The sequence below is a fragment of the Numida meleagris genome, chromosome 3 (assembly GCF_002078875.1).
Source record: "Numida meleagris isolate 19003 breed g44 Domestic line chromosome 3, NumMel1.0, whole genome shotgun sequence".
Taxonomy (NCBI): Eukaryota; Metazoa; Chordata; class Aves; order Galliformes; family Numididae; genus Numida; species Numida meleagris.
Window position 1 is genome coordinate 56,443,460 of NC_034411.1, and position 9,698 is coordinate 56,453,157.

The 9,698-nt window shown below is 41.1% G+C and overlaps 1 protein-coding gene across 1 annotated transcript; it reads left to right on the forward strand.

Moving 5' to 3' along the window:
- TAAR1 (trace amine associated receptor 1) lies at nucleotides 6,750–7,749 on the forward strand. The gene is given in 4 exon segments (XM_021393061.1): nucleotides 6,750–6,806; nucleotides 6,809–7,107; nucleotides 7,109–7,637; nucleotides 7,639–7,749. Coding segments are annotated over 4 exon segments (996 nt in total).

Sequence of the window (9,698 nt, forward strand, 5' to 3'; positions counted from 1 at the left end):
ATATTTCATATTACAAAAATACATTATACATTCAAAGCATCATTGTCACTGGCTGCAGCTGTAATTACTGTCTACTTATAAAAATCAGCTCCTTTCATGCACCCAGAAAATGAGAAATACGTTCAGTGAAAGCTTCAAAAAAACGGATATGGGAGAACCTCCCTAAAAACATATGGCAATAGAGTTACCACATGGATAGAGAATGTTAGAAAGAATGGTGGACGGGAGAAAGACCTTCACAAGGCCTCAGTTTGGGCATTAGTCCTTGTGGACACCCAGGACAACAAGGTTTACAAAGTTCAGAAGTAATAAACAGTAAAGGCTGCAGCTCAGAATGAAATGGCCTACTGGGAAAAAAAAAAAAGCAAAAAAAGAAAGAAATGAAAATATTAAAAAAAGAAAGAAAAAGAAAAAAAAAAGAAAAAAAGAGATTTGCTTTCTTTTCACCAAGCATCACCTACAAGAACAAGAAGTTACAGAAGTCGGTAGAGACATGTCTAAGGAGCTAAACCTCCTTCTCCTACCATCCAGTCTCACAAGTATTGTGCAGGAGACGGCTAGCAAGTAGGGACTTGCTAACAAATAATACATTCGAACAGAATCCACTGGGCCCTTATCTCCCATTTGAACATTCAAAAAGCATATTTAAATGATGTATAGCAGCTGGTGAGGAGATAAATAATGCTCTTCTGGTGAAAAGTAACACTGCCTAGGTGTGCCTTCCTGAGATGAGTGGCAGCAAATGGTGTATGTGAAAGGGTGCAGCCTTTGGCTGGTAGTTTCTGTACAGGCTAAACTGCTGCACCTGCAGTGTCACTTTACTCATGCACAGTGCTGCTACTTCTTGCAGCAGCAAGCAACTGTCGAAGCAGAATAATAGAATAATTTTAGTTGGAAGGGACCTTTAGAGGTCATCTGGTCCAAAGCCCCTGCAATGAACAGGGACACCTACAGCTAGATCAGGGTACTCAGAACCTCTCCAGCCTCGCTCTTGGAACAAGTTCAGAGGAGGGCCACCAAGATGATCAGGGGGCTGGAGCACCTCTCCTATGAAGAAAGGTTGAGGGAACTGGGCTTGTTTAGTTTGGAGAAGAGAAGGCTCTGGGGAGACCTCACTGTGGCCTTCCAGTACTTGAAGGGAGCATATAAACAGGAAGGGGAACAATTGTTCACAAGAGTGGATAGCAATAGGACAAGGGGGAATGGTTTTAAACTCAGACAGTTTATGGGGATATTAGGTTAGACAGAGTTTATGGAGATGTAGGTTAGACATTAGGAGAAAGTTTTTCACTCAGAGGGTGGTGATGCACTGGAGCAGGTTGCCCAAGGGGGTTGTGGATGTCCTGTCCCTGAAGATATTCAAGGCCAGGCTGGATGTGGCTCTGGGAAGCCTGGCCTAGTGGTTGGCAACCCTGCACTTAGCAGGGGGGTTGAAACTCAATGATCTTTGAGGTCCTTTTCAACCCAGGCCATTCTATGATTCTGTGATTCTATGATTCTGACCCTCGTCTCCAGGGATGGGGCATCCACCACCTCTCTGGGTAACTTGTTCCAGTGCCTCACCACCCTTACTGTAAAAAAACTTTCTCCAACCTAAATCTCCCTTCCTTTAATTTGAAACCATTTCCCCTTGTCCTTTCACAGCATACCCTACTAAAGAGTCTGCCCCCTTCGTTCTTACAACCCGTTTATATACTGAGAGGCCACTGTTGGGTCTCCCCGGAGCCTTCTCTTCTCCAGGCTGAACAGCCCCAGCTCTCTCAGCCTGTCTTTGTATGAGAGCTTTCCATCCCTCAGATCATCTCTGTGGCTCTCTTCTGGACACATTCCAACAGGTTTATGTCTCTCCTGTACTGAGGACTCCACATCTGGATACAGTACTCCAGGTGAGGCCTCACCAGCGCAGAGTAGAGGGGGAGGATCACCTCCCTCAACCTGCTGGTCACGCTTCTTTTGATGCAGCCCAGTATACGGTTGGGTTTCTGGGTGGTGAGGGCACATTGCTGGCTCATGTCCAGCTTGCCATGCACCAGTAAAAATAGCCTACAGTGCAATGCAGTCTTTTGGGCTTGCACATGGGCAATAAGAAATATTCAAATTTACTTATTGTTTCTAGGCAAACAGCATGCACCAATCATAGTCAAATCACGCATTTGTGAAAGGCAACAGAGACTACTGTGTGAGAACAGAGGCTTCACGTGATTTGCTTATTGATATGTATGCCTTTGTGGGCAATTTTATTTTTCGGTGGCTTCCTGTAGAGTAGCCAATTCAGATGCATTCATCTCTGCATATGCAACTGGCTTGTGACAGATAAGATGTACTGTCTTCTTATCTTTTCTGAATATTTAGTATCTACGTCATCCTATAGATAAGATTTTCCCAACAGGCTGTAATCCAGAGGCAGACCAAAGCAGGCAGCTGCCAGGCTGTGGGCTCTGCATGGGGTGAGTCACTATTGTGCTGTATCTGTGGGCTGCGCTGGTTCACCATGAGGAAATAACTGCTGAGCAGGTACAGTCTCTGCATCTCATCTTCTCATTTACAGGGAGCTTCTAATTTGCTAGTTTAGGAATTCAGTTTGTTTCAAAGATGAATTTTCCATGGTGAGTGCCTAAGATAGCAGTTATTTTGTGTTCATTCTGTAAGAAACAGCGATGGCATCAACAGCAATCAGGTTTTCATGATGGCTCAGAGGATCATTTAAAAAGCTGCTCATTCCCAATACCAGAACAAATAACACAGCTAGGGGGCAAAATTATCTTCAGGCACAGCCATGAATTCAGTGCAAAGCTGTGGAGCTGTTCCAGGGCCATGATGACACAGAGCGATCTAGCTGGATCCTGTGTGCTTGCTACCTCCCTCCTCCATTTGCCTTTGCATTGGAGGTGGTGTTCGGAGGCCACCCAATGCCTACAAATTGGCCATGGTCATGAGTTCACTGCTGTGAGACTGGTGAGTGCACAGGGACAGTAGAGAAGTGCAGAGGGCCTGCCCCACTCCAGCACCATAGCTTGGGGAACTCACTGGCCCTTCTGGGGAGAGTCCCAAGCTGAGTGACTCTCCAGGGAGCCTTCTGCTTCTGAGGTCAGCAGGAGTAGTGTCTGCTAATAGCAGGGCTATGGAGTATTTACAACCCTCCCTGTGCAGAGAGAGTTTCTTGGTTTTAGATAGGTGTGTTTTGCTTTGCTGCAGAAAGATTTTTGTCTCTCTTTCTCCTGTGTGCACCTCAGAGACATGCATTTATCTTGTTTTTGTGTCTGGTCCTAAAAATTACACTTTAGAAAAGTGCATGAATGTCATGTTTTTCTGTATAAACATGTTGACAAGGAAAAATGATGCTTTGGTTATACACTGTGGGAATACATTTAGAGGTTAATCAACTCATCGGTTCTTCTTTAAATTCCTCTGCTATAAATCTGATCTAACTTCAGATTGTCCTCAGTGGAATTATGTCAGGTTTTCAGCAATAGCGTTCAGTTTAGTAGTTGGTTCATCTTTTCATTTAACCCATCTTGTGAAATACTTATTTTGAATTAATGACTCACTGGTAATTTGTGCATATTTCAAACATAAGAATGGAAACTTAAGAAAATAACTTTTAACTGAGAACTCATAAATGATGAGTGGAACTAAATACTTTCAAAAATTCTCTTCAGCCATGAGGACATCTTATAGCCTTAAGCAGCTGGTTTTCCTTAGCATGGCTATCCTTGGAGAGATCCAGTTTCTTAAATGAACCATATGAGAATGAGAAACTTTCCTTTGTCTGGGTAGTTAGTCAGAAACTGAACGCGCAGAGCTGTTCAGAGAATGAACAGGCTTTCCAGCCTGTCTGCTCTGACTGTGATGGCCCTGGGATGCCAGAGGACATAGGAGTTTGGCTGATGGATGCCAGGTAGCTGCTTCTGAAATAAGCTGCTTTTCCACATCATCCCCTTGCGATTTGGACACTGTGTCTTTACAAGGAGAGGCGTGTCCCCTCCTTCAAAACATTCAAGGCCAGGCTGGATGGGACTTTGAGCAACTTGGTCTTGTGGGAGATGTCCTTGCCTATAGCAGGGGGGTTGGAACTAGATGATTTAAAGGTCCCTTCCAACTCAAACCATTCTATGATTCTATGTGTTTCTCCAAGGAGTGTGTGTGTACATGCACTTTGAATAAGTCCCCACAGAGAGCTGGCCATAAGACTTCTTCAAAACTATGAATTTGGTATAGACTAAGGCAACATGGACTTGTTTGCCTAAATTTAACCTTCCCCTAAAATGTGGGTGTCATTATGGTAATTACCAGCACCTAAACCTTCAGTCATCAAAGAGAAATGCCTGGCTGCAAGGAAGGCTCAGATTCATGAATTTCAAAAGGGTGAAGACCCTTTTCAGAGACCAGTATTTGGGTACCTCCTATCTCTTAGACATTTCTCCATCTCTAAGCAGTTGGACCTGGCTCTTCTCTTCAGCATGCCATTCTGGTTATCTCCAGTCATCCAATAATCTCCCTTAGATCTGTTTCTGTGCTATTTTTTTTTAGTCGGTAAACTCTCTTTCTATAGTAAGCAAACCCTTATATTGTAACACCCTAGTCCTCAAGAAAAATAAAGGAACTGAGTTGTTTGCATTTGTTTAGATTTTTGTGGACATAACATGATGAAGCAGCTGAACAACTTCATGGAGCACAGATGGCAAGTTGGCCTCTTAACCTGTGTTGTTGTGTATATCCCTGAGGCATCCAGCATGAGTGGGCTCTAGCTACTGTTCACAGCATTAACAGTTTTTGATGCCCAGTAGCACCCCTTTTTCAAAGGACTGTGTGGTCCTTTGTGGAGCATGAAATTAATGATCCTCATCAGTGACTCCAGTACAGTCAATAGTAGGTGTTTACTTTAGACACCTTTTTACTAGACAAGTAGATTACAAAATAAATAAATAGACGTTCTGTTCACATTAACATCTGCTCCTGAAACAGAGGGCCAAGAACTCCATTCATTGCACCTAATGTCCTCAAGTAATATGCCAGGGGCTTTGGAGGCTGCTCTGGATTGAGGGCCAGTCCTCTTAAATTTATGCTATCCAGAATAGTTATGATGACGAAGAGGCTCAGCTGTCTTTTGAGATCGTCTTTAAAAGGAAAGGGTACCACTGACTGAGCAGAGAACAAATGAGCATCAGGAGCAGACTTCTACTCAGTGTCAGGAGATACAGGTAGGAGGGCAGGTTTTTAAAACCAATCTTTGTAATTAAGGACAGTGTTTTAATTTCTTGTTGAAAACTTCTTCAATGTTCAGCTCAGTTGGACAGTTTGTCATAGGAGTTTTGATTTATTTTGCTTCCCTTTTCATGCAAAGCCACACACTTGATCTCAATTTGTCCTTTTACTTATTTTTTTTGTTGGAATGCATTCTTTCTTTTCAACAATAGCATAAAAATTCCCTGAAATTAAGGTTTTTTTAAAGAAAAATGTTTTCTGGGGGATGTCATATTGCCTTAGGCTAAATAGTAGCACTGTCAGAGAACACAAGTAAAATTTTTCATCTTCTAAACAGAAAAGAAAACCAGAGATAACACACTAATTCTTTTTGATTGGCCTTGTATTCTTTTTTACTTACCCATAAAACAAATGAAGGTCAAAATATATGTTTATCGAAAATAAACACAAGCAGCAAAGCCCCAGAGCAAATGAGTTGTATTAGTGGTGTCTAAATTGCTGTACTTTTCGGATTTAAAATATTAAAAGATTATGTTATATCATAATGATAATGCTACTGAACAGAATATGGCAATGTTCTTTATTTTTCATGCTAATAATATTTTTCTCTTAATTAAAGGAAAACCACAATGAACATTGCTTGCCAAGTGTTAGAATACTTTCATGAAATGCTTTTGCAATGAAAAAGAGCCTTGCAAAACAGACGAGTTATTGCACACGCAAGAGGACAGCAATATTTGCATCCTAAAGATGAGAATAAAGAAGGAGATCGGTGTTCAGAAAAGAATGCTCTCTGTATCTGTCCTTCACTAGCACAATATTAACATAGTAATTACATATAACAATGCTAAACGTGTTCAAGAAATGTTTAGGTGTTTAGATGTGGTACTAAGTGACATGGTTTAGTTGGGAAATATTGATGGTAAGTGGACAGTTGGACTGAATGATCTTGGAGGTCTTTTCCTACCTTGGTGATCCTATGATGCTATGATTCTAAACTACTACCACTGGAATAAACCAGAGCCTGACAGTAAAGATGTTTGCTTAAGTAGCAGCTAATGCTTAAGATTATTCAGGCTATTCAATTACATTTCAGCAGTACAAGGTCAGAAAACTTTATTTCTCTACTGAGATTTCTTTCCTTACATGCCTACTTACAGCTAGAGCCAGCAAGATTTTACAGTATGATTTGATCTGGCCAGGCAGTGCCACCTGTCTGAAAATGAGGAGCTGGAGGAGACATTTTGGTTTTGCCAGGTCAACAGCAGGTTCAGCTGCCTCTATGAGGACAGGGCTGGAGTGCTATTCGGGTGTGGGGACCCCCAGTTATACAGTTTGTTTTATCAAATGAGATACATGCTTCAAGGGAAGACTAATGATAAAAACCTAATTCTGTTAGAATTACAAAATAACGTTTATGATTGTCCCTGTTTTTTCTTCCTGCAGCTTCCCTCACAACAAACAGAGGAAACAGCTGTAAGTGCACCTCAGCATTAGGACAAGTCTGTGCCACATAGCTGCATGGATTTGATACCTCAGTAAGGATGCAGCTGTGCTGTGAATCTGTAAATGGCTCTTGTGTAAAGAGCAATTGGTCAAACAACTCAGTATCCGTATTTCCATGTATATCTTTATGTTTTGCATTATTCTGGCCACAGTGATTGGAAATCTAATGGTTATCATCTCAATATCACATTTTAAGCAGCTCCACACACCAACCAACTTCCTGATAATTTCCATGGCTACAGCCAACTTTTTACTGGGATTCCTCATCGTGCCTTCCAGCATGGTGCACTCTGTTGAGCAATGCTGGTATTTTGGGGACTTCTTCTGCAAGATCCACACAAGCACAGACATTATGCTGAGCATGACTTTTATCTTCCATCTTTCCTTCATATCCATTGTACTATGCTCTGTGTGACCCTCTCAGGTACAAATCAAAGATAAATACTTATGTTATCCTGGTCATGATATTGGTAAGTTGGACTGTCCCTGCTGCTTTTGCTTTTGGAATGATTTTTCTAGAACTGAATTTGCTAGGGGCAAAAGAGATTTATAATAACATCCACTGTGCAGGAGGATGCTTGGTCTTCTTTAGTGAAACTTCAGGTGTCGTCACCTCCATAGTGTCTTTTTACATCCCTGGATTAGTTATGCTGTTCATCTACAGGAAAATATACTCTATAGCCAAAAGGCAAGCAAGATCCATTGATGCAGTTAGCAAAAAGAAGAAAAGATATGAAAAGAAGCACATTTCATTCTGCAGAGAAAGAAAAGCTGCAAAGACATTATGCATAATAATGGGAGTATTTCTCATATGCTGGAGCCCGTTTTTCTTCTTTACAGCAACTGACCCATTTATGAATTATGCAATGCCTCCTATTCTCATTGATGCTTTGGTTTGGTTTGGTTATTTAAATTCTGCATTTAATCCCCATTGTTTATGCATTTTTTTACAAGTGGTTTCACAGGGCATTAAAGACTATTCTGTCCGGAAATATTTTTCAACAGGATTCTTCAAGGACTCAGTTATTTTTGGAGTAACATCCTTTACATGGTTGGCTTCATGGCTTTGAGATTTGCCTGCAACTCCAGGAGGCAAGAGCTGGAAATGACAGAAACAACACCCATTTATTTGCTCACTTATCAAATTTGGTTCAAGCAGATATGTGACTATTTTGTTTTATGTCTCCTTTCATTCTAGACTAGGAGTTGTAGGTATGTACTGTTTTGGCTATAGCTATTCATATGAAATATACAGGAAAGCAATGTTGGAGCAATTTATTAACTGCTTTTCTTCATTAAGAAGTGTTTCCTAAACAAGAGATTTTTAAATAAAAATATATTTGCTGTCATCTGGAATTAACAGAAAAGCCTTTCCTTTTGAATTTTTAGATGCCTTTGAGTAAAATCCCAAAGCTTTTAAGTTTTGCCCTCCCCTTCAGTATGTGTGCAAAGACCAGAATATCCTAATACACAGCCATGTCAGTACACTTCAAGGAGGGAGGATGGGACAAGGAGGAATCATGCTGTTCCTTCTCCTTCCATTTCAATTAATGCTTCTCACTTTTGTGTTTGTCACTTACAGGCTTTGGTGCTTAATGAAGTCAGAGCTTAAGAGATGGAAAATATGACATAAGAAATGAAAAGCAATGGTGAAAAGCAATACTGAATCTGACAATGCCCCAAAATGATACTTTCATAACGAAAATTCAATGTAAAATATCCTCAGATTTGCCTCTTTCAACACTTTTTTTTTAGCTTGAGCATGCTGTTATTTTGTCTGATAGCAATGATGTGACAGCCAGTGCATATAAAGAACCATTATAGAAATGTTACGTCTGGCCTGAATGTAGGGTGAGTGGGGCAGAGTGGATGTGGGAGCACTGTGAGGAGTGACAGAAGAAGGGCCATAGGAATGGCTTGGGGTGATGGTGCCTCAGTTGGCAGGCTCTCAAGATTATGTCTGTATATGGCTTCTCTGTACATCCACCATCCACATCAAGACTCAAAGGACAGGCAAATAAGTAAAAAAACTAGCACGTGGTCACCAGCTGAAGAAGGCCCACAGGATGTAATTTTCTGCAATTTTTTTTGTCTATGACATGGCTTTGCTAGAATTAGCATATCATCAAACAGAAGGAAATAATACCACTGGCCTAACCCTATGACATCTAATTGGAGTATAAAAGAAAATTCTGGGAATGGATGGTAAAATATTAGTACCTGTGAAGTGCTATGGTGAAACCGATGACTTGGTGTTGAAGTAAGAGCTCTGCTCTGCTGTACATATTGTTCTTGATGTGTGTTGCTGGGATAAGCACACACTCAATGTGTATCTTCTTTTTTTGTGTTCTGTAGAACACTCCTGCACTCTGCACTGTAGAGCATAAAAGTTCATTGATGCTACATTTCAGCACAGCAAAAAAAAAAGGATCCGAGACTCCTTTACAATGTCATTGTGTAAGTTAGCGCACTCCAAAATGACAAAAAAAGGAACAATGACTGAAATGTGCAACACATCAGCTTTGTAATGTGGAAGATAATCCTTGATTCTGACAACATGACTACTAACATTTTATCTCAGAGAAATAAAGTAATTTGAGATAACAAAAAATATACCTTTCCAATAAATGAATGCATAATTCTCTTTCTCTACATTCCCATTGAGGTCGGCCTGATGCAGCTCATTTTAACAAGATCTGTGTTAATTTCTGAAGTGAGCTGGGTGATCACTTGGATATCTTGATCTCTCTTGAAATAGCAGTTTTACAACTGCTGCCAGGTGATATCTTCCTTCTTCTGGTGGTGTTATAGATTGAATCATAACATCACAGAATGGCTTGGGTTGGAAGGGACCCCAAGGATCATCAAGCTCCAACCCCCCTGCCACAGGCTGGGCCAGCAACCTCCAGAGCTGGTACTAGACCAGACTGCCCAGGGCCCCATGCAACCCGGCCTTGAACGCTTCCCGGGATGGAGCACCCACAGTC